At 59.3% G+C, this 27,262-nt stretch overlaps 2 protein-coding genes and 1 non-coding gene across 8 annotated transcripts; all 3 read right to left on the reverse strand.

The window, feature by feature from the left end:
• Positions 1–4,633: 4,633 nt before the first annotated feature.
• Positions 4,634–10,236, reverse strand: CTDSP1 (CTD small phosphatase 1). 5 transcript variants are annotated; one of them, XM_028151008.2, is made up of 7 exons: positions 9,822–10,236; positions 8,387–8,550; positions 7,898–7,999; positions 7,729–7,785; positions 7,020–7,112; positions 6,725–6,910; positions 4,634–6,246 (listed from the first exon to the last, which is right to left on the reverse strand). In XM_028151008.2, the coding sequence occupies exons 1-7, from the start codon at positions 9,886–9,888 to the stop codon at positions 6,118–6,120; spliced, it is 798 nt and encodes a 265-aa protein (XP_028006809.1). In that variant the 5' UTR covers positions 9,889–10,236; the 3' UTR covers positions 4,634–6,117. The 5 variants fall into 5 exon arrangements, with proteins under 5 accessions (XP_028006809.1, XP_028006808.1, XP_008143392.1 ...); XM_028151007.2 differs by having other exon boundaries at positions 7,898–8,002; XM_008145170.3 differs by having other exon boundaries at positions 8,402–8,550; positions 9,822–10,234.
• On the reverse strand, positions 7,427–7,502 carry MIR26B (microRNA mir-26b). The gene has a single exon (NR_129145.2). It is a non-coding gene; the product is annotated as a microRNA mir-26b (primary transcript).
• Positions 10,237–14,174: 3,938 nt separating the features above from the next.
• On the reverse strand, positions 14,175–26,891 carry SLC11A1 (solute carrier family 11 member 1). Of its 2 annotated transcripts, XM_008145168.3 has the most exons (15): positions 26,666–26,873; positions 26,002–26,135; positions 25,062–25,184; positions 24,623–24,742; positions 23,754–23,860; positions 23,280–23,350; positions 22,876–22,943; positions 22,579–22,734; positions 21,855–22,013; positions 16,575–16,664; positions 16,337–16,456; positions 15,764–15,913; positions 15,240–15,313; positions 14,664–14,817; positions 14,175–14,536 (listed from the first exon to the last, which is right to left on the reverse strand). In XM_008145168.3, the coding sequence occupies exons 1-15, from the start codon at positions 26,670–26,672 to the stop codon at positions 14,426–14,428; spliced, it is 1,644 nt and encodes a 547-aa protein (XP_008143390.3). In that variant the 5' UTR covers positions 26,673–26,873; the 3' UTR covers positions 14,175–14,425. The 2 variants fall into 2 exon arrangements, with proteins under 2 accessions (XP_008143390.3, XP_054579240.1); XM_054723265.1 differs by lacking the exons at positions 14,175–14,536; positions 14,664–14,817; positions 15,240–15,313 and adding an exon at positions 15,321–15,589 and having other exon boundaries at positions 26,666–26,891.
• Positions 26,892–27,262: the final 371 nt, after the last annotated feature.

Genomic DNA, 27,262 nt, shown 5'->3' on the forward strand with positions numbered 1-27,262 from the left:
ATTGATTGGTTACCTCCCACAGGTGCCCCACAAGGGGCCAGGATGAACCTGCAACCGAGAAGGTCCTCAGCTCATGCTCTAAACTTTGAGCCAAACTGGCTAGGGCTCTTCCGTGATTTTAAATCTAGAACAGTCCCCCAGCCTTTTTTTCTATGACATGGACTTACCTGAGTCAAGGACAGTTGTCTTGTAGAATGTTCACACTGTGGATTTGTCTAAATCTTTGTGTATTATTTAATTTGTTCCTCTTCCTCCTATTTTTCCCACAAACTGAAAGTACCTCTAAAGGTTTAGTAAGTCCTGGTTAAACAAATTTTTTCAAGAATACTTGAAAAAGGCCAGCGCTTCTCAAACTGTAGTATCATAAGAATCACCCGGGAATCCTTTTAAACTGCGGAATCTGATTCAGTAGGTCTGGGGTGGGGCCTGAGATCCTGCTTGTCTAACACGCTCCTGGGCGAAGCTGATGTGCCTGCTGGTTCTTGACCCACACTTCGAGTAGCCCGGGCAAAGGTGATACTGTGTACTTCACATTGCATTGACTCAGGGATATATGAAGTCAAGTTGACCCAGCATGAGTAATGCGAAGTTTGCTCCCTTGCTTCCTGCCAGTATTCCCACTGTAAAGGCACTTTCCCCATTTACAATCATAAGTCATCTTGGGGTGATAATTTGGCACTGACAGCACAAAAGTGGTTTTTTAATCCTCACCTGAGGACATGTTTTTATTGATTTTAGAGGGAGAGGGAGAGGGAGAGGGAAGAGAGAGAAACATTGGTGTGAAAGTGAAACATGGGTTGATTGCCTTCTGCATGCACCTTGACCTGGAATCAAACCCAATACCGCTCGACAACGTTCCAACCAACTTAGCCATGCTGGCCAGGGCAGTATGAAAGTTTAAAGTTCTTTATTTACCACCTTATTCTTCTTGTTTTGTAATTACTTTTTTACCATTTTCCCCACAGTATCTGTTTAGCTCTCTGCTGTACCCTAGTGCCTGGTACAGGCATACAACGACTATTTGAAGGAAATACATGGAATTTGAGTTCTGTTTTGATGTTATGTTTAGAAGATTAACTGTTGTTTTGTTTTAAACTGATTTTTACTTTAAAAAAAATTAATAAATGTACCTGGTATATGTATTAAAGGTGTTAGTAAAAGTATTAGTAAAAATGTGTTAGTAAAGGTGTTAGTAAAAATGTGTCCCTCCCATCTTCGATATCTGAGTCCCACCCAGTCCTCCAGCACTAACTCCCCAGGATTAGCCACAATTCCCACTTCTTGTTACCCTACTGGAGTAAACAAAAATATATATGTATATTTGTCTATCTTTATATTGTTCTTTATTGGGAATACACCACACTATTGTTATAAATCTTACTTGTCTTTCTTGGAGATCATTCTATATCTGCTTGGATAGTTCCACCTCACTGTTTTCCATGACTGTATGGTATTCTCTGGTTAGATAGAGCAAGATTTACTTAACCAGCCCCTCACTGTTGGACACTTAGGTTATTTCAAGTGTTTTGCTATTTAAAGCAAGGATGCAATTAATACTGGATACATACAAAATTATATGTATTCTAGAGGCCTGGTGCACAAAATTTGTGCACCAGTAGGGTCCCTAGGCCTGGCTGGCAATCAGAGCTGATGGGGGTCTTCCAGCTGCCAGCCAGGGCCTCCCTTCCCCAGCTACCAGCTGCTGGCCGGGGCCTTCCTTCATTCCACACTGCCCCCTGGTGGTCAGCACATGTCATAGCAAGCAACCAAACTCCTGGTCAAACTCCCGTGGGGACAATTTGCATATTAGGCTTTTATATATATATATATATATATATATATATATATATATATATGTTATTTCTACAGCATAAATTCCTAACAGTGGAATTGCTGATCTAAGGATGTCCGCTAAAATTAAAAATATATATATATATGGATAGTTGTTTTTCTTTAATTGATTTTAGAGAGAAAGAGGAAGAAACATCAATTTGTTGTTCCACTTATTTATGCATTCATTGGTTGATTCTTGTATGTGCCCTCACTGGGGATCAAACCTACAACCTTGGTGTATCTGAACAATGCTGTAACCAACTGAGCTGCCCAGCCAGGGCTAAAAATTACTTCTGAAAAATAGTAGAGTCAAATCACTCTCCAAAGAGGTTGTACCAGTTTATACTCCTGCCAACAGGAGTGTATCAGGTGCCTGTTCCCTCTGTTCTGCGTGTGTGTGTGCGTGTGCGTGTGCGTGTGCGTGTGTGTGTGTGTGTGTGTGTGTGTGTGTGTGTGTAACAGGCAAATAGAGAATGTCTGTTCCATACCGGTCTGTCATTTTCACAGCTGACATCTCCAAAACCTCCACCCCAGTCCCTAGGGCCAACCAGCCACAGCTTCCTGTCAAGTTTATCTCCTAGCTCACATCCATCCTTCCTTCTTTTCACTCTGCCTCTGTGCCCCAGTTGAAGTCTTCATTCTCTATCCTCCACAGCTGTGGTCTCCCAGAAAGGTCTTCTGTCCCATACCCCTGGCTTATCTTCCAACGTGAAGCTGCCAAGATTGAGCACACCTCTTTCCTGGTTAGTGTCCCCGTGTCCCTCAAAGACACCCACTGCCTGCAAGAAAAAAGGCCACTCCCTTGGCAAGCCTATAGATCTGCATTATCTGGCCCATCCTGCCTTCTGCAGCGTCATTTCCCTCACTCCCTGCTGTGGTGGGCTCCTGGCTCTTCGGCTTCCTTTCTGGTGCATCTCCTTGCTAAGGCCACCATCACCTGATCCACTCCTCCTTCCCAAACTCCTCTTAGCCTCATTTCCTCGGGATGCATTTTCCAAACCCTGCATCACCACCCAGGCCAGGTGAGGTGTCCCCTGTGCTCACGCCTGGCCTTCCATGTTCTTCCTCAAACTACATTTCCAGCATTTCAGGTTTTAGATCATCTGTTCAGGTGTCTCTCTCCACACTAGAGTGTGAGTCCCTTGAGAGCAGAGGCATGCCCTAGTCACGGTGTGTCCCCAGTCCTGGCAATGTGCCTGGCACACAGGAAGTGCAGGTACATGTGGTTACCTTGAACTTTGTGGGTGAAGGGTGGGTGGGAAAGGCTGACTGCGGTCTCATTCAAAGTTGGGAGCCCTGGTGACTCCCTGGCTTCTGTGGGCCCGTGGGATGCAAATCTGAGGGACTAGTGTTTGCATGGAGAGCAGGAAATCCATTGAGAAATGTTCTCACAAGTGGTAACCAATCTTCTCCCCTCCTGTGCCCTCCGAGGCAGAGGTGGTGGGGTCTGCATCAGTCCCCACGGAAGAGATGTGAGGACTAGTTTCTCTTCGACCAACAGTCTGGAGACTGTTCCAGGCAAGACTGACCTGACCTGGCCCTGGGAAAACCAGGCGGGGAAGAGGGACCCCACAGAGGACAACGGCAGAAGCAGGCCACCTGGGCCTTAACCCCTCCAAAGGCTCGGAGGCTCCAGCTCACATGGGAGCTGATGGAACTGAGGGAACTGCAGGTTTTCTTCCCAGGTCAGTGCTTCCCAGCACTTTCCTACCAGGGGACAGGGGAGTGGGGGAGGGAAGGAAAAGGGGGGGTATCATACATGTGGCAGGTCACCCTCAGAGACCTGGGGGGCAGGTCAGCATCTGGGACACCAGGAGGAAGGCTTGAGGCTGGATTCACAAGGGAATGAGAGGCTGGGGGTGGAGGGGCAGGCCCCAACCTTTGGAAGGGGCAGATCTCCCTTCTCCCCAGTGTATTGGGGGGGGGGGGGGGGAGGGTGTGGGGGGGGGGAGAAAGGCGGGCAACCCCCGGCAGAGGGGTGGAGAAACGTTCCTCTTTCCAGCCCCCCAGGGTTGGGTGGGGGCAGGTCGCGGAGGGCCCGGCTCAGCCGAATCCCGGCGAGAGCGGAGAGGCCTCTAGCGGCCACCGTGGGAAGCAGGAGAGGGCGGGGCGGGAGGGCACTTCCTGCCAGGGCCCGGGGCTGCCCAGTTTTGCAAAGGAAGTGCTGCCAGGGCTGGACGGGCGGGGGCAGGAAGTGGGCCGGAGGCTCGTGCAAGGGCGCGGCCAGCGGGAGGCCGCGGTGGGGCAGGTGGGGGAAGGGGCGCCCATCTCCCCAGAGTCCCCAACGCCTCAGCCAGCCAGCCAGCCCTTCCCGCGAAGCAGCCGGGAGGCCCACGTCAGCCTCGTTCAAAGGTCTTCCGTTTGGAGTTGAACTTGGCTCCTACTACCCCGCCCCGCCCCCCACCTACCCCCTCGGGGGGCCTCACGAACTCCTCCCCTTCGCTCCGGGGCAGAGACCCCACCCCTTCCGTCTCCAAATACCTTCCAGGGGCCTCGCCTAGGGACGCATTTCTGCTTAGCTTTTGAGCTAATCTTATGGAGTCCTCCAAGGGCGGGCATTTAATCGGTTCTGCAGAGTGCCGATCTCCATTTTGCAGACCAGAAAACTGAGGCTGAGAGAAGCAGGAAAACTAATCGGAACTCAGGTCTCTCTTGCACTTTCACACTTGCAGCCCAGGAGGGTAGGGCAGCCTCCAGGACCACCCTCCTCCCTCCAAAGGGTTAGCTGAAGTGGAACGCGGCTTCATGGGACACCATCACTCCCCCACTTCACCGCCCCGCCAATAACCACAGAGGCAGGTTGGGGGGGGTCTGGCTTTCTCTTTAGTTCGCATCACACTTGAGGGGCTCTCTAACACAGAGAAGGCACTTAAACGAGAGGGTCATCAGATTCAGACCAGCCATGTCCTCCCTCCCACTCCCAGCTGGGGGTAGGTGGGAAATAAGGACATATCCATTTGACATCCCCCCTTGGCACTGATATGTGGGTCCCCTTAACTGTTAGGCCCTGGGAACAGCCCAAGGCTCAGCATTTGGGGGAGGGATTCCAGGTAAAGGAGGCAGAGCTGGAAGGCAGATGTCCTGGGAACAGCCCTCAGCCAGCAGGGGATGAGGCAGGGGGCTGCAGAGAGTGGGCTGGCATGAAGGAGGGGTGTAGTTTGGCAGGAATACCCCCTACACCCCACAAGAAGTGTCCCACCTCCTACAGATCCCCTAAAGGCACGGGTGAAGTATGGGGTGGGTGGTGGGGAGATACTCCCCTCCCCTTGTGCACACACACTCAGCTGGTTGGCCTAGCACAGGCTGGGCACAGAGAAGGTGCTCAATAAATGTTTTAAATGAAGCAAAGAGGGTGTGTGGGACAGAGGACAGGGCCTAGGGCCCCTTGGCCTAGCTTGTTTCGTTCAGAAAATAGCAGTTTAAAAATGTAAAAATTCTTTTCCTCCCTCCCCCAATTTATGGGCCTGGGAAAGGGGTGAGGAAGGGCTGTCTCTACTCCAACCCTTCCCCCTCTCCTTCCCCTAAAAATCTATATACACATATACATATTTATATGGCACCATAAAGGGGTCCTGCTTATGCCCCCACACTTGGAGCTGGGGGAGCCAAGCCCCAGAGCCTTGGGTGATATGGGGAGCAGCCCTCAGCCGAGGAGTCCAGAGAAGCAGGACTCGGTCCTGAAGGACAAACCCCTGCTGCTCTCACAAGTGGTAACCGATCTTCTCCCCTCCTGTGCCCTCCGAGGCGGAGGTGGTGGGGTCTGCATCAGTCCCCACGGAAGAGGTGTGAGGACTAGTTTCTCTTCGACCAACAGTCTGGAGACTGTTCCAGGCAAGAGCTGACCTGACCTGGCCCTGGGAAAACCAGGCGGGGAAGAGGGCTCTAGGCAAGGCACTTGGTGTCCACGCTCCCAGGCTGGGGCCCAAGGCAGGGGGCAGCGGGAACCCTGCCCCTCCCCCAAGCAGAACCGAAAAGGGCCAAGAGGCCCAACTTGGCAGCAGAGAAACATGGCAGCACAGAAAGAGAAAGGGGGAGCAGCATGCAGGGCCCCGTAGGTCCCCCAAGAAGAGCGAGGAGGTTCTAAGGCACTGACACAGGGACCCAGGGCCTCATTGCCCTCTGTGCAGCCTGCTGCCCCTTCACAGCCGGGCCAGGCTGGTGGGGGAGACGCCCACTTCCCCATGGCACTGAGGTGGCCCAGGCCGCTGGGTTTTCCTAAGGAAGAGTCCATGTGTGAAAGGTGTAGGTGTGGTCAGGGGCAGGTCCTGGCCCCAGGGCGCCTCACTAGCTGCCAGGCCTGGGCTGCCTGAGCACTGAGTACACGTCATCCACTCGGCTGAGCTGCTCGAAGAAGGGCAGAAGGTCATGGAGCTCCGTGTCATTCATGTTGTCAAACCACGAGGCCACCGGTACCTGGGCAGATGGGTGTAGGGTCACCACCCTGCACGCAGAATATGCAGTCCACCCCTGAGCACCATGGCTCGGTGGGCTATCTCCTTGAAGCCCCTTACCCACAGTTTTCAAGTATTTTGACAGCAGCACCCAGTAAATCACATTTACATATATAATAACAAAGCAACAACTTTATGAAATGAAACTTAATCTAACTGTGTGCAAAGCACTCTGATATTTCCTATTTTATTTCATTTTTTCAAAACCCCAACTAATTATTTTTGTGACCCACTCACTGGTCACAACTGGCTGCTTAAAAAAATTGCAACTGCTCCAATGCCCAGAAGGCAGAACGATCTGAATGATCAATGAAGTATGGGGCGAGTGGGCACAGGTCTATGAAACCCCCAGCTTGGGAGCAGAGGTGGGGGGGAAGCCCAAATGGACCGACCCTTTTCTTGGGTCCCAGCCCCCTATCCAGGTCCTGCATGGCACTCACGGCATTGTCCGGATGGAAGACGTAGGAGGCGGGCGAGTTGTCCAAGATAAGCACCCGCCGCAAGTCTCGGCCCAGCCTGCTCAGGTCCTTGACGTAGTTCCCCCGGTGGAAGACACACGACTCACGAAACAGCCGTGCTCGGAAGGCCCCCCACTTGTCCAGCAGGTCAGCTACTGGGTCTGCATACTGTGGACGGGAGGTGAGTCATCTGGGGCCAAGAGTGATCCAGGGGTCACTGCCCAGAGGCCACATCCTGGTGAGGAGGGGAGGGTTGTGCCAGGAGCCCTTCACTCACCTTGGCCAGACTGGCAGTGAACAGCACGCACTCGAAGAGCTCACCCATTCGCTGCAGGAACTCGTCCACATAGGGCCGCTTCAGCACATAGACCTGGGGGGTGGGCCAGTGAGGGGACTGCTGGGCCTCAGGCTGGGAGTAGGGGGGTGGCAGGGGGCTTGGAGGGAGCCAGTGAAGGAGGCAGAGGAGCACAGGGGGCAGGCTGGTCCCAGGTCCTATGGGGGCTCCACTTGACCAGCCACCCCAACTGCTGCTAGAGAAGCCACCCCCCTCTCAGAAGAGGATCAAAATGAACCTCTGAGTTCCAGGCTTCTGGCCCTGCCTCAAGGGGCATCACTAATTCCAGGCCCTTCGCCCACCAAATGGAGGGGCCTGGGGCAGCCCCCTCACCCCAAGGCTGCAGGGCACCGACCCCCGAGCCAAGTAATGGAGAACAGGCTGGACAGCACACAACCTATCCTGAATTACTTGAACTGGGTCCCGGGCAAGGTGGGGTAAGGGGGCGCCAAGAAGAACCCCATTTCCCGCAGGCCTTAGAGTCAAGTCCCTGAGGATCTGTGTGACCTTGGATAAGTCTCACACCCTCTCTGGGCCTCTGACATTCCACATCTACCAAAGACCTACACGGAGCTCTCAGGACTGGTGGGAAAAGCCTGTCTGAACAGCAGATGCCAAGCCTACTGCCTCCCCCCAGTCCCCGGCCCCTCACCTGGTGGACAACCCCATCGATCTCCACGGGGATGATGAAGTCAGCATTGTTCACTGGCTATGGGGGAAAAGAGCGGCTGGAGCTGCGGCGAGGCCTACCCAGACCGTCCTCCCAGGCCAGGGCAGGCCCCCTCCGAACCCAGGGCTGGGGGCTGCTGGGCAGGGCCCACCTTGAAGGAGCTGTGCACCAGGGTCTCATCCAGGTCGATGACCACGCAGATCTTGTCCGAGTCCTGGGCCTTGGCCTCGGGGAGCAGATACTGGACTGGGGTCTGCTGTGGGGACGAGCAGGGCTGGCTGGGGGCACCTCTCTCATACCCCCGTCATTTCTTCATACAAGTCTTCCCTCCTGCAGCCCTCTAGCTGGGAAGTCACAGGGACATGGGGAGAGACCACCCTCTTCCCAGATTTGCCCCTGCCAACTATGGAGCCAGGGTAGGCCGCCTGGCTCTCTGGGCCTCACTTCCCCACCTGGGAAATCAAGGCAGCGAACAGTGTCCACCTGCGACGGGGACATTTAGAATTCCCTTGGTGGAGCTCTTGGAGCTTTCAGGTGACAAGCTGGGTAGACAGACCTTCCAGGGCCTGCAGGCTGGTCAAGAAAAGCCCTTTCCCCTAACCCCCCTCGAGGCCGAGCCCAGGTGCCCTGCAGCCCTCACCTGGCCACCACGCACCTTGGGAACAGCTCCGTTTTCCTCCACAAGCAGGGGTGCCCCACTGTGGGTGGGCAGGGCCTCCCCATCATCCCGGCAGACGCAGCAGAAAAGTGAGTGGAAGATGCCCCGGCTTCGGGGCTTCTGAGAAGCGGATGACTTCTGGTCACCTGAAACAGGGAGGCTCAAGGTGGGGGCATGCATATGTACCCCGGTGCCAGCCCTGGGCTCTGAGAGTCTGGCCATACCCCCCACCCCCTTCACTGAGGGAGACACATTAGGATGGCTCCAGGCCACCCCTCGGCTTCCACAAGTCATTCCAGTGTGGGTACAACAGAGGTACCCACATTAGGGAGCGGGCTGGCTGGAGGGGGTACCAGGGTCCTATCTTTTCCTCCCAGCCTCCACCACTGCTGAGGTATCAGCACCCACTTGGGCGCCTCCTGACACCCACCTGACCTGAGCAGCCCCTGCTTAGTGAGGCCCAGGAGGGCCGGGACCTGGGGTCCACTCCCGCCCTCCTTCCATACTCTCAGCCCCGGTGAGTCCAAAGTCCTCTCAGATCTGAAGCTGGATCGAGAGGCAGGGGGTGGACCTGGGCCACCGCGACCCCGCCTCCCCGCCCCAACCTCCAACCTAGAGCCGCGTATCCACCGGCTGATTGACAGCTCCTTCTCCATCCGCCCCGCCCCCAGCCCAGGCCCCCGGGGAGGAGCGAGGCGCAGGCCAGGTGGGCTGACCGGGAAGGACTCCCAGCCTCTGCAGTCAATGCCCGGACGGGGAGGGGCGGGCCTCCAGCCCAGACCCCCACCCCGGGACCCCGCCGAGGCGGTCGGCCGGCTCCCCGGGTCGGAACTTGTGTGCACAGGCCCGGCGCCCACGGTCTGCAGCCGCGACGCCGCGGGCGCGCGCGCAACTCTCAGAAGTGGTTGCTCCGCGCTGTGCCCGAGGGGCTTGGCGCCGCCACGCGTGACGCGAAAGTTTGTGGGAATCGTGGCTGAGTGTTGGCGGGAGATCCTCCCCCCCCTCCCAGCCCGCTGTCACCTCGCGCCCCTCCCGCGCCCGGACCAGACCGAGCCCGGGGGGTGGTGGGCGGGGTCTCAGGGCGGCCGCGGGCGCCCTCCACACCCCGCACCTCCCCGCCCCGCCGGCGCTAAGGGAGGGGGAGCGGGGGGGCTCCTCCCGGGCACTGCGCACCGCCGGCCGGGAGACCCTGACGGAGCCCCATGTCCACTCCTGCCTCAGCTTCCCCGCCGAGCACACGGGAGCGCCCAGAGGCGCCGACCCCGCCCCGTGCAGCTTCCCGGTTCCAAACTCTCCCCGCTCCTCCCGCTGCCAGGCGGGCTCCCGGGGCGGCGGCGGCGGCGGCCCGGGGAGGGTCCTGGCCCCCTCCCTCCCCCCCGCGGCACCTCCTGGTGGCCCCTCCGCGCCGCCCCAGTACCTTTGCCCCGCAGCGGGCCCCGCGCCTCCTCCTTGCTGATCTGAGTAATGACGGCCGAGCTGTCCATGGGGCCCGGCGCGCTGCGCTCCGGCCGGACTCTGGCCCCGACGCCGGCGCCCGGCCTCCCCCCCGGCTCGGGCCGGAATCGGGGCGCGGGGGGGAGGGGAGGGTGGGAGGGAGGGATCCCCGCGAGCTTCGGAGGGGAGGGGAGCCAGGTTCTTAGGGGGAGGGGGAGGGAGGGGGCGCGGAGGAAACTTTGTTACAACATGGAGTTTCCTCCCCGCGAGGCGGATGCAAACATGGAACCCGGGCGCCGTTTCAAGGCTCCCCCTTAAAAGGGCAACGGCTTCGGCGTGACCTGGACTCGGCCGCGGCTTTCACCACTCCTGGGCCGGCGCGACTCCGCGGGTGGGGAGGCGGGTCCGGCCCGGTTCCGGCCGCGCTCCAGGGGGCGTCGCCTCCCTTCCTGGCGCCCGCCCGCGGGGAGCCTCTGCGGCTGCGTGGCAAGACCTGCAGTTCCCGGCTGCGCTGCACCGGGGCCAGGGCCCGCCCCGCCCGCACGGTGCCTGCACCTCTGCGCATTCCAAGGCTCGGCGAGCAGCCACTTCGCTGTTTTCTCTTCTGGGAAATGGGGATAAAACTATCTGGTCCGTAAAACGGGTCTTATCTTTGATTGTTGCAGGGACCGCTTCGCGGAAGTCGTGAGCAAACGGCGGCTCTCGGCTTCCTCCAAGCGATTGTTAAGATTCACACAATTATGCTCTTGACCGGACAGTGACCGTCAGCACCCATCGCAGCCTCGGGGCCCGGTGATGTGTAGGGCGGGAAAATTCCCACTTTTTGCCCTGGGATCCCCCTGCCGACCTCTTCCAACCGCCCCACCTGGCGCCCAGCAGAGCGGCCCCCGTGTCCACGCCATCACCCGGCGCTCCCGCCAGGAGGCGCCCTCTCCGCGCTGTTCCCTCGGCCTGGACCGCGCTTCCACCCCTTCGCGGAGCCAAATCCCTCCGACCTCGAGGAAATGACTGTCTCCACGAGGCCCTCCAGACCCCTCCCCTGCTCCCCGCCGGCCCGCTCTGATGCCTGGGGCGGGGCGTCCGGTGGCGCCCGCACAGTGGGCGCGCAGTCCCGTGGGCCCGGCCCCGCGCTGGGGCCTGACATTTCTCAGGCTTTTAAACGGCGGTCCCACCCGGTCCGTGCAGGCACCCCCTGGCCGCGACCGTGACCGCGCGGATTCTTCACGAAGCAAACCCCCGTGTTATTGGCCCTGAATGTGGGTTTCTTTTTCCTGTTCATTAATTCTTTCCATTCGTCGCTATTATGTGTTCATAATTTGAAAAATAATAACGCCAAGCCTGGACACATACGCCTCAGCACTTCCTTCCCCCGCGGGCCTCGGCGGCGGGGCAGGGCGGGGCGGGCACGTCCTGTCCCGTCCAACCGCTGGGTGCCAGGGCGGCCCGCGTCCTCCCGGCCCCGCGGCGGGGACGCCTGCGGAGGGGGGCCCCACGCGGGGGGCGGGACCGGCCTGAAGGCGCGCTCCCACCGAGCCGGACCCCCGCCCCCCTCCGGCCCTCCCGGCGCCCTCGTGTGGCGAGCGCTTCGTCGGGCTGCGCCCCCTCCCTCCCACTTACTGCTCAGCACGGCCTGCCCGCCCGTTCCTCTGGGGGTTCCCCTCCTGCCCCACGTCCTCTCGTGCCCTTTGGCCTACGAGGAAACTGAACTCTGAGCAGCGAAGCGACTGGACCCAGGGCAGAGGCGGGATTCCGGCCGCCGAGAGGAACCCCGACCCTTCGGGCCGCCCGGGTCAAGGCCTCAGCGTCACCGCCGGTGCCCGGCCCGCGCCGACCCCAACAGGAAACGTGGGGCGAGGAGGAAGTGAAGCCGTGGCTTCGCCCCTGGCCTGAGCCGGCGGTTCACCTTCCTCTTCCCCCTCCTTCTCCCTTTCTGCCCCCGTGAGGGCGGAACCTGGCCTGCGGGCCCGAGAGGGTCAGAGGAGCGGACGCGGGGCGAGGGCACTGGGCAGGTCCCGCACGCCGCGCGCGCGCGCGCGCACACACACACACGCACACACACACTCACACACACACGCGCGCACACACACACACACGCGCACACACACACACACACACTCGCTGTTCCCCGGCCTTCCACCTCCAATGCCCCCTCTAAGCCTTTGCTGGTGCGGCCTCTTCCCCTGGGAGGCCTGCCCTCCTCCCAGGCTCCCAGGCACGAGGTCTGCTGCGAAGGGCCCGGGAAGCTGCGGGGACAGAGGAGCTGGTGGAAGTGCTCTGTAGGGTGGGTGGGTGGGGGGGTGTCTTTGGGTTTCTTCACTGTGTGTGAGGGGGAGGGCGGGTCCCACACCCGGTGTTGTCTCTCTCCACCCCGGCAGCTGGGGGTCGCCTTAGCACAGGGTTTGTTTTTGTTTTTCAGACCAGGAGGAACAAAGTCCTGGGGGCGGTGACTTCTCCACCCGGCACGCCGCTAACCCCATCTGCCACACGGGGCTGGGAAAGCCGAAGGGGGGCCGTGCACGAAAGGCAGGGCTCCCAGGGCAGCTCCCGGGGAAGGTCAAGTTCAACCCCGGAGCTGGGAGAACCGGGGCTACCATGCAGGTTGGGGGAGGCAGCGCTTTGCAGGGGCCTCCCTGGACCTGAACCGACGCCCTTGGCAGGACCGCATCGCTAACCCCTCGCCCACGGTAACCCCTTGGCTGACCTTTGGTTCCCTCCCCCCCTCCCCCCCACATTCCTTGTCCCCAAGTCCTTAGTCCCAGGCTTAACTATCGGTGGGACCTGCCTGCCCATTCCGCGGGGGGTCCCCTCCCTGCTCCATGGGATCTAAGGGAGTTCTCCACTTGTCTGCGCTTACACACACACACACACACACACACACACACACACACACACACCATGCTCATCACCCCTTGGTTATTCCGCTTTCAAAGTCTGCCCAAGGGCCTCCTCTGGTCCTCACCTCCCTCTTTCCTGCTCAACTCGCACATCGATCGTTCCCCATCCCACTGAAGAGCGATTTGTTATTTGCTCGGCCGTCTCCCACCCACACACGGGCCCTCCGTGAGAGATCCCCTCTAATTCGGAAACCTGCCTCCTTCCGCGCCTAGCTCCGGGTCGGAGCCCCTTTGGTGCTTAGGGAATTGACCGGAGGGGTCTGCAGGGGGTACGGATAGCGGCACCTCCAGGAAGCTGGAGAAGGGGGCTGGGAGATGCCTTTCTCCACCAGCGGCCCCCGCCACCCTCTCCTTTAGCCCGCGTGGGCCCCATTTTCTCCAGGGCCAAGCCCGGGGAAGGGACTTGGGCGGCTTTCTTGCCCAGGTAACCTCTTCCACAGTTGCTCTGGCAGAGCCCGACCCCCGTCCCTTTCCGTGCCTCCTTGAGGGACCCACTGGCATCGTTGCCCTTTTAAGAAAGAGGAAATTCTCATAAACAAGCGCCCCATCCTGAGCGCAGAGCGTGCCCCGCTGAATCCCCAGGAAATTAGGGGTGCTTCCAGGCACAGCGCCCGCTTCAAGTTCAACCCAGGGGGGGAAGCCGGGCCACCCCTTCTCCGCGCTGCCTCAGCTCTGGGGCTCGGGTCGGAGGAACGGGAAGAGGCCGGAGGAGGGACTTGGGGGAGCCTAGAAACAGCCCAGGGAGCGTGTGTAAAGTGCAGTCCCCGCAAGGGGCGAAGGTGTGTCGGGCGGCTCCCAGCGGCAGAGGGGGTTCCCCGCCCACACAGCTCTCCCTTCACCCCCTCCTTGTCTGGGCGGATTCTGAGGCCTCAGGGCGGGAGGCCCAAGTACCCGCCTTTTCTTCTTTAGCCGGGAAGGGTGAGGCTGTGGCTGGGAATGCAGGCGCTCGGGACGTCCCTGCCCCTAGGGGGGAGTTGGGAGTCGGCTCCCTGGGAATGTTAACTGCGTGGCGTGGGAGTCCTGGCCGCCCGGTTTCCCGAGGAGGCGGCAAAGGAATCGGGCCTCGGAGGCAGAGTCTCTGGGTTCCTTCTGACCTGGCGCCTGCAGGGGAGAGAACCGCCCCTCCGTTTTACTGCCTGGAAAATGGGATTGGTGGTGGGTCAAAAAGGCGGAGGCCACTCCAGCGAGAGGAACTAGACTGCCAGAGGAGGAGACATTGAACTAGGTGGCTCTTCTTGATGGGGTTTTGTGCTCTCTTGGTTTCCGTCCCCCTCTTCTTTTGGACGAGAATAGAACTGGCATTGATGTAGCATTCACCGGACTGTATTTTACTAGTTAGTGCCCGTTTGGAGCCTGCCCCCAACTGGGACTGTCTGTCAGGGTACTCCTCAATAAATACTTTAGGATTTTTTTCTTTTTTAAAGTCCCGTCGTTGCCAAGCACTGTGTTCAAGTGCTTTACATCCATTGCAAGGTTGATGTCCCATTTTACAGATGAGGACACGGAGACCTATAAGTTAATCACTTGTCCAAGCTAGGAAACAGCAGGTCCCTATGGAACCCGGGTGGGCCTGCCCCCAAGTCTCCCACTCCATCTTCTGCTTCCACCCCCCCCCCCCCCACGCCCCTGTCCTACAGGCCAGTCTGCCCCATGTACTCTCCCCCACCCCCTCAAGCCAGGTCCAGGGGGGAGTTCATCCAGAGGGCTCCCCCTTCTGCTCCTCTTCAGGAAGCCCATACAAGAAGTGGTGGTGGGAGCTGTGAGCCAGTCGGGTGGCTCCGTGGGCAATGAAACAGGTCCAGACCTGGGGGAGGGGTGATTATGAGAACAAGACCTCTGGGGAAGCCCCAGTCCACCCCCTCCTCCCTCCCTCCATCTGTTGCCTCCTCCCCTTGCCCTCCCGATCCCCATCCCCAAGGCGCCTACAGTACCAGGTAGGTGATGAGGCCCAGGTAGGCCGCGCCCAGCAGGGCTACAAGGCCGAAGTAGCCGGGGTGGGGGAGACTGGGCAGGTAGCTGACCACGAAGTAGAGGTTGATGGCACAGATCAGTGTCATGATTGAGGATGTGATGGCCTTGCTTAGCCTGGAGGACAGGAGGGAAACTCAGGATTGCTGCACCTCGCCCTCCTCTCCAGGGCCCACAGCCCGCTGAAACGGGGGTGGGAAGAGCGGGGAGACCACAAAGCCAGCTTCTCTGGGATGTGCGGTCTGGGGCAGACCCCCGTCCGCTTCTGCCTCTTGGGCCCTCCCTCCCTCCAGGCTCCACCCTGGTGGGATTTTGCAAGAGCAGCGTCTGAGGTGAAGGTGAAGAGCTTGGGTTCTAGAAACAGCCCTCACCCCCAGATTTCAGTCCTGGCTCCCCCCCCCCCATTTGCTGGGAAAATTCCTTAGCCTCTCTGATCTCATCTGGATGATGGGGACCATAATGGCCATTCCTGCCTCAGGGTGATTGCGAGGACCAAATTCGGTGATGCGAGTCCAGTGCCTGGGATGGGGAATACTCACCAGCCATTGGCAAACTCCTGCATGAGGGTGGGCATGCTGGTGAACGTGAGAATGGGCAGCACCGCGAAGGGAAGCTGGGGAGGACGGGGAGGATGGGGCTGAGGGACCCTGCCCCCAGACTACAGCCGGGAGGGGAGGATGGGCCAGAGTGCCTTTCACCCTCTGCCCGGCGGGGTGCCCCCCCCCCCCGGGCAAGTCTTCTAACCACTACGTTTCTCCACCTCGGTGCCTTCCAAGTTTGCGGGGCTCCCGAGCAGGGGAACGTGTTTGGGGGCTGTGGTCCCAGGCTGCCTGAGTTTGAACCCCACTTCTGCCATTGGTCACTTAACTGCGTGCATCAGTTTTCCAAGCTGCAAAAACGGGGATAACGGTGGTTTGTACCCCTGGGCTGGCTGTGGGATTATGTGAGACGTTTTGGCAAGCTGTGTTTAGGTTGTGCCTGGAGGAGGGTAAACTCCACATGGGGAATGGGTGCGGTTCCTGTTTAGCTCCGCGAGGGGGAAGGGTGGTCGGGCTGCCCTCACCAGCAGGCTCTGCAGCACGTTGAGCAGGTCATTGAGGCCTGAGAGGTCTCTCAGGTCCCTGAAGACAGCCACGAGCACGGTGGGCAGGATGGCGCAGGAGCGGGTGAGGAGGACCCGGGCAAAGCGTGGCCACCGCAGCTTCAGGAAGCCCTGGGGTGTGGGGTGGGCACCGTGGTGGGTGGAGATTCCAGATGACGGCCCTCTGTCTCCCCTCACCCCATCTCATGCTGGGGGAACCCTCTGTTTCTGCATTTCTGAAATGGGGGCAGCTCTGTCCCTTGTTGGCAACGGATGGGAAGAAATTAGGGGAGTTCGCACAGCTGATGGCTGCAGAAGGAAGAGTTCTAGGTAAACGCCTCCAATTCGTCCTGGGTCTGCAGCCTTGGGCCAGTCGCCTCCCCTCTCTGAATCTCTAGTCTGAATTTTCTAGTCTGTAAAGTGGGGCTTCTACTAGCTGCTTTCAGGTCTGGACTGCTTTAAGGATCAACAAAGCCCGCGTCCGAGCCCCGCCACCCCCCACCCCCCGCCCCGTAATGTGTCCGTTGACCTCGCACCCCTGGCCCCAGGCCCCACCTCCATCACAAACTGTCCTGCGTAGGTGCCAGTCATGGTGGAGCTCTGCCCGGCCGCCAGGAGGCCCACGGCCCAGATGTAGAGGGCGGCGGGGCCGAACAGGCAGCCCAAGATCACGCCCTAGGAGGAGGGGTGAGGTCAGACACGTGGCCCCGCCCTTCTCGCGAGGCCCCGCCCCTTAGTGGGCGTGGCCATCGCCTCCTCGGGCCTCTCCGTGCCGCCCCGGCCGCGCACTTACTCCTTGGTAAAGGTCCACGTCCACCGTGTGGTTGTTCCTGGGGAAGATCCTGGCGTAGTCCTGGAGGCTGCTGTTGGCACAGACGCTGAACTGCGGGCCCCGGGGCGGTCGGAGGGAGAGGGGAAGCGCACACTCAGTCTCAGAAGCTCAGACCCCCAGGCCTTGACCGGGGGTTGACCACTGGTGGCCCGGTGGGCTGAGGCTGGCCAGACATGCCTTGTTTGGCTAACAAGTTGTTTTTTTCTTTCCTGTGAATTTACTGCCAACATTTCAGATGGAGAACTCACATGAGAACCGGGTTCCCAGGGGCGGGGTGGGTTTGTAAGAGCTGGCATCACCACAGAGGCAGTTGGCTGGCAGTGACTCAGCTGAGCCCTCTCTCCCTCACACGGAGCCCACTGCTCCCAGCTCTGTGACTGGCCAGGTCTTGAAGACAAGGGTTTGCCATCCCTCTTTAGACCTGTCTCCTTGTGTGGGGGAGCATCATGAGACCGGGGCGGGGTGTAACCGCGAAAGGTCACACAGCAAGGCAGTGGCCGTGACCATGCTGCTCAGCATTCAGTCAGCACCCAACACTGACCGGCTGTCATGAGAGCCTCGTGGCAGAGACCCACTCAGAAAGGTAGACAGGCCCAGCTCACAGGTCCAGGAGGTCACAGATCCAAGAGAGTCAGCCAAAAGGCCACCTCCTCGGAGTCCCCTCCTGATCACCAGGGCTAACGTGGCCCTCCCTCACCACATCCCCAGTGATGTTTCATTGCTTCCTTTATTTCCTTCACGACGTTGTCCATACTCTTCCCGTCTGTATTGGTTTGTTGATTTGTTTCCTGCCTGCCCACTCACCACCCTCCACATTTAAGCTGCAAGAGGGCAGGGTCTTCATATCATTGACTCCCGTCTCCCCAGGACCTAGGGCACTGCCCGACACATAACAAATGCTTGGTAAATGTTTGCTGAACGGATGCCAGTCTATCAGCTAACGAAGATTATCCTGCCCAGCTTTCCAGGTGCAGCTGAATGCTGGGTCTCCCAAGACTTAGCTCCTCCCTCCCAGGCACTTCCCTTGGATGTCTGTGCCTTGCAGCCCCTTGTGTGGCCTTGACCCTCAAGAGTCTGCCTGTCCCTGCTGGCATGGCTCAGTGGTTGAGCGTCAACCTATGAACCTGCAGGTCACAGTTCAATTCCTGGTCAGGGCACATGCCCGGGTTGTGGGCTCAATCTTCAGTTTGGGGGGTGCAGAAGGCAGCCGATCAGTGATTCTCTCTCATCATTGATGTTTCTATCTCTCTCTCCCTCTCCCTTCCTCTCTGAAATCAGTAAAAAATATATTTTAAAAAAAAAGAGAGAGTCTGGTCCTAGCCGGTTTGGCTTAGTGGATAGAGCGTCAGCCTACTGACCGAAGGGTACCGGGTTTGATTCTAGTCAAGGGCATGTACCTAGGTTGCAGGCTCCTCCCCGGCGCATGCGGGAGGCAACCAATCAATATGTTCCTCTCACATCCATATTTCTCTCTGTCTTTCCCTCTTGCACTCTCTCTAAGGATCAATAGAAAAATATCCTTGGGTGAGGATTTTAAAAAAAAAAAAAAGTCTGCCTGTGGGGGGCTGTGTCTCCCCAGTGAGTTGGGGATGGGAGTCCCAGCCAGAGGCCAGGATCACAGACTCCCTTTGCTACCAATGCCTGGAGTCTAGAGCAGAGACTCAAAGGGCTTAGCTCGTGGTCTGGGGCCCCCAGCAATGCTGAGGATGGGGAGCTGTGGTGGATGGGGAGGTGTGGTGGATGGGGAGCTGTGGTGGTGGATGGGGAGGTGTGGTGGTGGATGGGGAGGTGTGGTGGATGGGGAGGTGTGGTGGATGGGGTGGTGTGGGGGGGGGAGGTGTGGTGGTGGGTGGGGAGGTGTGGTGGATGGGGAGGTGTGGATGGGGAGGTGTGGTGGTGAATGGGGAGGTGTGGTGGATGGGGAGCTGTGGTGGATGGGGAGGTGTGGTGGATGGGGAGGTGTGGTGAATGGGGAGGTGTGGTGGATGGGGAGGTGTGGTGGTTGGGGAGGTGTGGTGGTGGATGGGGAGGTGTGGTGGATGGGGAGCTGTGGTGGATGGGGAGGTGTGGTGGATGGGGAGGTGTGGTGGAGGATGGGGAGGTGTGGTGGATGGGGAGGTGTGGTGGATGGGGAGGTGTGGTGGTGGATGGGGAGCTGTGGTGGATGGGGAGGTGTGGTGGATGGGGAGGTGTGGTGGTGGATGGGGAGGTGTGGTGGATGGGGAGGTGTGGTGGTGGATGGGGAGGTGTGGTTGTGGATGGGGAGGTGTGGTGGATGGGGAGGTGTGGTGGTGGATGGGGAGGTGTGGTTGTGGATGGGGAGGTGTGATGGTGGATGGGGAGGTGTGGTGGTGGATGGGGAGGTGTGGTGGATGGGGAGGTGTGGTGGTGGATGGGGAGGTGTGGTGGTGGATGGGGAGGTGTGGTGGATGGGGAGGTGTGGTGGTGGATGGGGAGGTGTGGTGGATGGGGAGGTGTGGTGGTGGATGGGGAGGTGTGGTGGATGGGGAGGTGTGGTGGTGGATGGGGAGGTGTGGTGGTGGATGGGGAGCTGTGGTGGATCGGGAGGTGTGGTGGATGGGGAGGTGTGGTGGTGGATGGGGAGGTGTGGTGGATGGGGAGGTGTGGTGGTGGATGGGGTGCTGTGGTGGATGGGGAGGTGTGGTGGATGGGGAGGTGTGGTGGATGGGGAGGTGTGGTGGTGGATGGGGAGGTGTGGTGGATGGGGAGGTGTGGTGGTGGTTGGGGTGGGGTGGTGGATGGGGAGGTGTGGTGGATGGGGAGGTGTGGTGGTGGATGGGGAGGTGTGGTGGATGGGGAGCTGTGGTGGTGGATGGGGAGGTGTGGTGGTGGATGGGGAGGTGTGGTGGTGGATGGGGAGGTGGGGTGGATGGGGAGGTGTGGTGGATGGGGAGGTGTGGTGGTGGATGGGGAGGTGTGGTGGATGGGGAGGTGTGGTGGTGGATGGGGAGGTGTGGTGGATGGGGAGGTGTGGTGGTGGATGGGGAGGTGTGGTGGTGGATGGGGAGCTGTGGTGGATGGGGAGGTGTGGTGGATGGGGAGGTGTGGTGGTGGATGGGGAGGTGTGGTGGATGGGGAGGTGTGGTGGTGGATGGGGAGCTGTGGTGGATGGGGAGGTGTGGTGGATGGGGAGGTGTGGTGGATGGGGAGGTGTGGTGGTGGATGGGGAGGTGTGGTGGTGGATGGGGAGGTGTGGTGGTGGATGGGGAGGTGTGGTGGATGGGGAGGTGTGGTGGATGGGGAGGTGTGGTGGTGGATGGGGAGGTGTGGTGGATGGGGAGGTGTGGTGGATGGGGAGGTGTGTGGTGGATGGGGAGGTGTGTGGTGGATGGGGAGGTGTGGTGGTGGATGGGGAGGTGTGGTGGATGGGGAGGTGTGGTGGTGGATGGGGAGGTGTGGTGGTGGATGGGGAGGTGGGGTGGATGGGGAGGTGTGGTGGTGGATGGGGAGGTGTGGTGGATGGGGAGGTGTGGTGGATGGGGAGGTGTGGTGGATGGGGAGGTGTGGTGGCTGGGGAGGTGTGGTGGTGGATGGGGAGGTGTGGTGGATGGGGAGGTGTGGTGGTGGATGGGGAGGTGTGGTGGATGGGGAGGTGTGGTGGATGGGGAGGTGTGGTGGATGGGGAGGTGTGGTGGTGGATGGGGAGGTGTGGTGGATGGGGAGGTGTGGTGGTGGATGGGGAGGTGTGGTGGTGGATGGGGAGGTGTGGTGGATGGGGAGGTGTGGTGGTGGATGGGGAGGTGTGGTGGTGGATGGGGAGGTGTGGTGGATGGGGAGGTGTGGTGGTGGATGGGGAGGTGTGGTGGATGGGGAGGTGTGGTGGTGGATGGGGAGGTGTGGTGGATGGGGAGGTGTGGTGGATGGGGAGGTGTGGTGGATGGGGAGGTGTGGTGGATGGGGAGGTGTGGTGGTGGATGGGGAGGTGTGGTGGATGGGGAGGTGTGGTGGATGGGGAGGTGTGGTGGATGGGGAGGTGTGGTGGATGGGGAGGTGTGGTGGATGGGGAGGTGTGGTGGATGGGGAGGTGTGGTGGTGGATGGGGAGGTGTGGTGGATGGGGAGGTGTGGGTGGATGGGGAGGTGTGGTGGATGGGGAGGTGTGGTGGATGGGGAGGTGTGGTGGTGGATGGGGAGGTGTGGTGGATGGGGAGGTGTGGTGGATGGGGAGGTGTGGTGGTGGATGGGGAGGTGTGGTGGATGGGGAGGTGTGGTGGTGGATGGGGAGGTGTGGTGGATGGGGAGGTGTGGTGGATGGGGAGGTGTGGTAGATGGGGAGGTGTGGTGGATGGGGAGGTGTGGTGGTGGATGGGGAGCTGTGGTGGATGGGGAGGTGTGGTGGATGGGGAGGTGTGGTGGATGGGGAGGTGTGGTGGATGGGGAGCTGTGGTGGATGGGGAGGTGTGGTGGTGGATGGGGAGGTGTGGTGGATGGGGAGCTGTGGTGGTGGATGGGGAGGTGTGATGGATGGGGAGGTGTGGTGGATGGGGAGGTGTGATGGATGGGGAGCTGTGGTGGATGGGGAGCTGTGGTAGATGGGGAGGTGTGGTGGATGGGGAGGTGTGGTGGATGGGGAGCTGTGGTGGATGGGGAGGTGTGGTGGTGGATGGGGAGCTGTGGTGGATGGGGAGGTGTGGTGGTGGATGGGGAGCTGTGGTGGATGGGGAGGTGTGGTGGTGGGTGGGGAGGTGTGGTGGTGGATGGGGAGGTGTGGTGGATGGGGAGGTGTGGTGGTGGGTGGGGAGGTGTGGTGGTGGATGGGGAGGTGTGGTGGATGGGGAGCTGTGGTAGATGGGGAGGTGTGGTGGATGGGGAGGTGTGGTGGTGGATGGGGAGCTGTGGTGGATGGGGAGGTGTGGTGGATGGGGAGCTGTGGTGGATGGGGAGGTGTGGTGGTGGATGGGGGGCTGTGGTGGTTGGGGAGGTGTGGTGGATGGGGAGGTGTGGTGGATGGGGCGGTGGGGTGGATGGGGAGGTGTGGTGGTGGATGGAGAGCTGTGGTGGATGGGGAGCTGTGGTGGATGGGGAGGTGTGGTGGTTGGGGAGCTGTGGTGGATGGGGAGCTGTGGTGGATGGGGAGGTGTGGTGGATGGGGAGGTGTGGTGGATGGGGAGGTGTGGTGGTGGATGGGGAGGTGTGGTGGTGGATGGGGAGGTGTGATGGTGGATGGCGAGGTGTGGTGGATGGTGAGGTGTGGTGGATGGCGAGGTGTGGTGAATCTCACCGCATCCTGGTTGGTCTGCTGGTAGAAGGCCTGCCCAAAGACAGCCACAACAAAGAGGTTGATGAAGAATGAGACAGACAGGGCGATGGCGGCCTCAACCAGGAAGTACATGTTGGCTTCTCGGATGTCAGCCCGTCGGGTCCGGTCTATCTCTCGAGACTATAAAGGTCAAAGGGGAGGGAATAGCCAAAGTCTCTCAGTGCCACCCCAACACCTCCACTCGCACATCTCTATGTTCTCCCCAAACCCCAGTTCTTTCTAAAGCCCCCTACATGGAAGTCTGGGACAGACCCTGGCCAGCGACCCTTTTCCTACATGCCCGGTTTATTTCTCCTGAGGCCTTTGCCCTCACCATTCATTCCCTCCGCTTAGAATATCTTCTCCCCTGATCTTCCCTCCCATCCTTCATGTCTCAAAGGTCACTCCTGACAAAGGCCTTTCCCGACCACCCTTCCTAAAGTAGCCCCGTCTCAGTCATTCTCGATCACACTTCTCTGTTTCGTTTCCTTTAGGGCACCTTGCACAATCTAGAATTCTCTCCATCATTTGTTTACTTGCTCGTGGTCTGTCTCTCCCTCTAGAATGCATGCTCCAGGAAGGCAGACGACTTGTCTGTCTTGTCATGGACCTCAGGAGCCAAAGGGGAGGGGCTCCAGGCTTGGAGGCTGAACCAGGGTGACGGGCAAGGGACCAGGCACCTCTCCCTCCCTGCCCCTGTGCTCACCTTGACCAGGGCTGAGTGCAGGTAGATGTTGTGGGGCATGATGATGGCGCCAACGATGCCCACGGCCTGCAGCAGTTCCGGCTGGCCGCAGCCGGGGCATGACGGCAGGAGCAGCCCTCGGAGAAGCGGTCCCTGAGCAGGACGTGCCACCACGTACTGTGGGGAGGAGCCTGGTCAGGCCAAACCTTGCCCCTGCAAAGCCATCTCACCCTCCACCCTGACCCTGGCCCCTCAGGCTCTGCAGGGGGCAGAGGGAGGGGTGGCCTTCGTGGGGGTGTGGCAGCTCTGGCTTCCCACCTCATAGCCAAAGGTCAAGGCCATAATGGTAATAAGGAATCCAAAAAAGGCTTCCAGCTTCCGCAACCCTAGAGAGAGAGCAAAGGGACAGAACAATCAAATCAAAACAAAACAAAAAACCGTAACGTAAGCAATTATTAACGGTGAGATCTTGAGCACTGTGTTCCAGGCACTGTGCCAAGTGCTTAACATATGTTGCCTCAGTGAATCCTCAGCACAGCCCTGTGACGTCTGTGCTGTTATTTTCCCCATGTTCCAGAAGAAACAGAAGTCTGGGTAACTTGCTCAACGCCACGCCGGGTGAGGAGCTGAGCCCTTGCCCAGAACCGCAGGGCATCCGCTGGCCTTACATTCACTTGCCCAGCCCGCAGTGCAGCCCCCTCTGAGAGGAGGGGCACACCCACCGTAGTTATCCAGGAAGAGAAAGAAGAAAGTGTCCACGATGGTGATGAGGACGCCACCCCAGAGAGGGATTCTGAAAGCAGAGTGGCCTGGGTCAGCCCAGCCTGGTCCAAGGGTCCCAAACTCCCACTCTCAGGGCTGGAGACTGACATCTGATCTCCTGGGAGCAGGGACCCAAGTGGCCCAGACAGCTGCAGGAGAGGGGAGTGGGAGTGAGCTGGAGGGGGAAGACGGCACAGAACGGGAGAGGAAGGGCCAAAACGGGCGGATGCCTGCAAGGTCCCTGGCATTGTGTGACCTTAGATACAATCACTTTGCATTTCTGGGTCTCGGTTTCCCCACTTGGCAAATTGGGCAACAGCTCTGAGTCAAAGGGACTGCAAGAGGAAATGGACACAGGGCAGGAAAAGGCCTGAGGAAGAAGTAGCAGCTGTTCCCAGCGCTGCACTGAAGAGCCGGAGCCCGTGGGGCAGTACCGTCCAGCCGAGAGCAGGCTGAATGCGATAGCTGTGCCGATGACCTCTTGCATGTCCGAGCCCACGATGGCTAGCTCGATGGTCAGCCAGAGGAGGGTGCGGGGCACCTAGGGGAGGAGGGAACCTTCCTTAAGGCGGGACAGGTGTTTGTCTCAGTCCTACATGCACCTTTCCATACGCAGCACCTGTCCTGCTGGGCTAGAAGCCTACTAACTACGTTTGCAAGATGGCCTTGTCAGCTGGCTTCCCGCTGGGTTTGGCAGGAAACACTTATGGGAGATGAGAAGGCCGGGAGAAATCGGTTCCCTGCTTCTGGTGGTGTTTCTGGCAGCGAAAGCACCTGGCAGCCTCGGCGCCAGCAGCACTGGTGGCTGTTTGGGCAGAAGTGGCAATGCTCCCAGAAGCTCGGCAGCAAATGATGGCTCTTGGGCTCCTGCCCAGCAGGTTTCTGACCTCTGGTAACACCCTCCTTCCACTGCTTGCCCCAGCTCTTCCAGCACCTCTGTGGCTCCATCCCTGCATTAAATACCTTTGCGATATCTAATGCTGAAAATTTTTTCCTGCCTGGGCACTGGCAACAGCCAGGGCCCCGGTGTCCATCCCAGCCAATGACCAAGCTGATGCCTAGCTACTTTTTTGCCTTAAGCAAGTCACTTCTCCAGGTTTCCATTTCCCCTTCTATAAAATGGACAGGGTAAGTCTAAAGTCCCTTTCAGTCTGTGTGCTGTTAGTGTGAGCCTCAGTGTTCTATCAAATGGACTTGTAACACCCCACTGGAAAGCATGTATTTATTTGATCATGGAACCTGTAAGTGGCTGTTTCGGGTGTGGGTCCTGTGGGAGTTTCCTGCCCAGGCCCACCAAGCTCACCTTAGGGTAGTAGAGATGGCAGATCTCACCCAAGTCCTTGCCTGTCACCACACCCAGCCGGGCAGCAAGTCGCTGGCAGAGCAAGCCCAACACCGTGGCCCACAGTAGCACCCAGAGCAGCTGTGAGAAGGCAGGGAGAGGCCTTCAGCCAGAGGGGCGAGTCGGTTTAACCCCAGAATTGGTGGCACCCTCTAACCAAGCACACTCCCTGGGGACAGAGTAGGGGAGACAGAGAAAGAAGACCAACCTCCTCCCTTCCTCCCCATACATCCCACCCTCTGGCAGGGATGCCCTGGGGACCTTTTCCGGCCCATTAGAACCTAGCATCTCCCACGAACAGCAGCCATGCAGGCCACTCTGGGGAAATGTGGCAAGCTGGGGTCTCCACTTACTTAACGGGTCATCCCCCCCACCCCCCACAGTGCCCCAACTCCATCACTTTGAATCCAGCCACAGCACCAGCCTGCAGGTCCGACTCGATGTTTCCTGGGTCCAGGAAAGCGATGCTCATGAGGAAGCCGGGCCCCGTGAAGGCCCACAGCTTCCTCAGGCTGAAGGTGCCCTGTGGGTGGAAATGGGGTGAGGATGTCCGGCAGTCACTGGCCTTGGCCCGCCCCCAGCTGAATTCCAAGGGGCTCATCAGCCCAGGCTGGCCAGCCCGGCCCTCCATTCCCCATTCCTGGAGCCGCATTCCCCAGGGGTTCGTGGAGGATACCGGGTGGGAGGAACCAGCAGGATTTGCTGAGTAACAGCCCATCAGCCGCTATGGATCCAGCACATTCAGCAGCCTGCCTGCACCCACCAGCTTACCTCCTGCAGGCCCTGACTCTGCAGATCCTAGAGCCCCAACAAGGGATTTTCCTGGGGTCAGGCCTCCCTGGGCCAGTTCCTCCCTCCCAGCCCCTTGTCAGACCATAGGTCCTCCTCTCTAGAGTCCACTGAGCCAAGAGCCCCCACCCCATTCCAGGGCTTGGTCTGGCAGCCTGGGCTCTGCTAAAGATTCTGGAAATGCAGGGGACAGCATCTAGAAGCCAGCCCACAATCTCCTTTGCTTCTCCCAATGCCCTGGTCTAGGTCCTTTCCTTTGACAACAAATCCTCGAGGCTCCAACCTGAATTCATCCCAAGTCCCTTTGCCTTCATAGGAAAGCTGGGATTTGTCCAAAAAGCCATTGATAATTTTAAGATAAATGGTAAGCTAAGTGCTGGAGACAGAAGCAGGAAGGGAACAGTTACACTGTCCATCACCCTGGCTCAGAGCTGGAAGGGACTTGCCATGGTCTTCAGGGGACTCCCTCACCTATCCCGTGAGACACCCTCCCCCACCCCATATTGTCCTGTCAATCCTGAAAGACCCCAGGAAGTTTCCAGTATTCCCACCAGTTTTGTGTCCGGGATGGAGATCTTCTCACTCAGGTAGGTCTCCCTGGAAGATGCTTGCTGTCGCCCTGCGCTGGGTGGGCTGGAGATGGAGCCATAGCTGCGACTGCTTAGCCTTTGGGGACCCTTGTCACCTGCAAAGGGCCCATGGTGCATGGTGAGGACCTGCTTCTTTCGGTGGCCCAGGGCTAAAGTCATGTGTCCTCCTCCCCTGCCTCCTCCTGGCAAAGTGCAGAATCAAAGCCCAGCTGAATAGGGGCCTTGACTTCCATGTTGGGTCTGTCACCTTCACCCCTTGACCAAATGTTCCATAAAATGTCAGAAGTAGAGCCTTCAGCATTACTCTCCTCCCATGTGAGTGCAGAGATCCCCAAATCCAGATCTCTCTTGCCACAGAGGATGTGGAGAGGGACACGGGGCTCTGAGGAGGGCTGACTGACACTAACACTGACACGTGTGCCCCTTGGTCTCCCCCCTGCCTCCTCCAGCAGCCGAAGAAGTTCCAGGGGCCCCAAGTACACAGAAATCAGACCAAGGAGATGCAAAGAACCCAACCCCAGGCTCGTGTCCAGAATTATGGTCCAGACCAGGACTCCTATGGGGACCAGGGGTTCCTTTGCCTCCCTGACTCTCCCCACCCCCATCCCTGGAGGGGGATACTCACTTGTCATGAGGACGACAGGTCAGGCACTCTCTGCGTGTGAGTGGCGTGCTGGCCAGCTCCTCAGCCCACGTTCCCTCTCTGGGTGCCAGTACATGTCAGTGTGTGAGCCCACACCCTCTCACTCATCCGTGGTGAGCCCGGCTGTCCTCACACACATGGGGCATTGTGAAACACTTCCCAAGGCAGAAGTGGCCAGCTCTGGCGGAAAGGTCTGCCTGGACTTCTGTTCCCCTTCTGGCCTGAGCCCCACAAACCTGTGGCTTCCTTCCAGGCACCCCATGCTCCGTGTCGCCCAAGTTAGCTCTGACTTTAAGATATTTTCTGCCACATGGGCATTCATGTCCAGATCACTTGACTTCCCCCCACCCACCTCCTACATAAGCAGTCCAGCTCTTCTTCTCTTCAGTCTGGAGTCCCTTGACCACCGGTTGGGCCAATGGGAGGGAGGGAGTCCTGATGGCTACCTAGGCTTCATTTCCCATTGAGTGCCTCAGAGGAAAACACCTACCAGACACTGCCTCGGGGACATGCATTCAGTCCTCTGGCCAAGGAGATCTTCGGAAGACAGGGGCACTGGGTCCTGGTCCTGGTTCTGCC

Source organism: Eptesicus fuscus, chromosome 11 (genome assembly GCF_027574615.1).
Source record: "Eptesicus fuscus isolate TK198812 chromosome 11, DD_ASM_mEF_20220401, whole genome shotgun sequence".
NCBI classification, from domain to species: Eukaryota; Metazoa; Chordata; class Mammalia; order Chiroptera; family Vespertilionidae; genus Eptesicus; species Eptesicus fuscus.

What these genes read in the sequence shown, in the direction of transcription:
- SLC11A1 (XM_008145168.3), bottom strand. An exon ending in TCTCTTCCTGGATAACTACG is followed by an intron (nt 22,944 to 23,279) that starts GTGGGTGTGCCC and finishes CTCTCTCTCTAG; the next exon opens with GGTTGCGGAAGCTGGAAGCC. An exon ending in CAGGACAGTTTGTGATGGAG is followed by an intron (nt 15,914 to 16,336) that starts GTGGGGCCTGGG and finishes CCCACACCCCAG; the next exon opens with GGCTTCCTGAAGCTGCGGTG.
- CTDSP1 (XM_028151006.2), bottom strand. Translation starts at nt 8,626, where the DNA reads ATGGCCAGACTCTCAGAGCCCAGGGCTGGCACCGGGGTACATATGCAT. An exon ending in TGGTGCACAGCTCCTTCAAG is followed by an intron (nt 7,786 to 7,897) that starts GTGGGCCCTGCC and finishes TTTCCCCCATAG; the next exon opens with CCAGTGAACAATGCTGACTT. An exon ending in TCTTCCATCCGGACAATGCC is followed by an intron (nt 6,247 to 6,724) that starts GTGAGTGCCATG and finishes CCATCTGCCCAG; the next exon opens with GTACCGGTGGCCTCGTGGTT.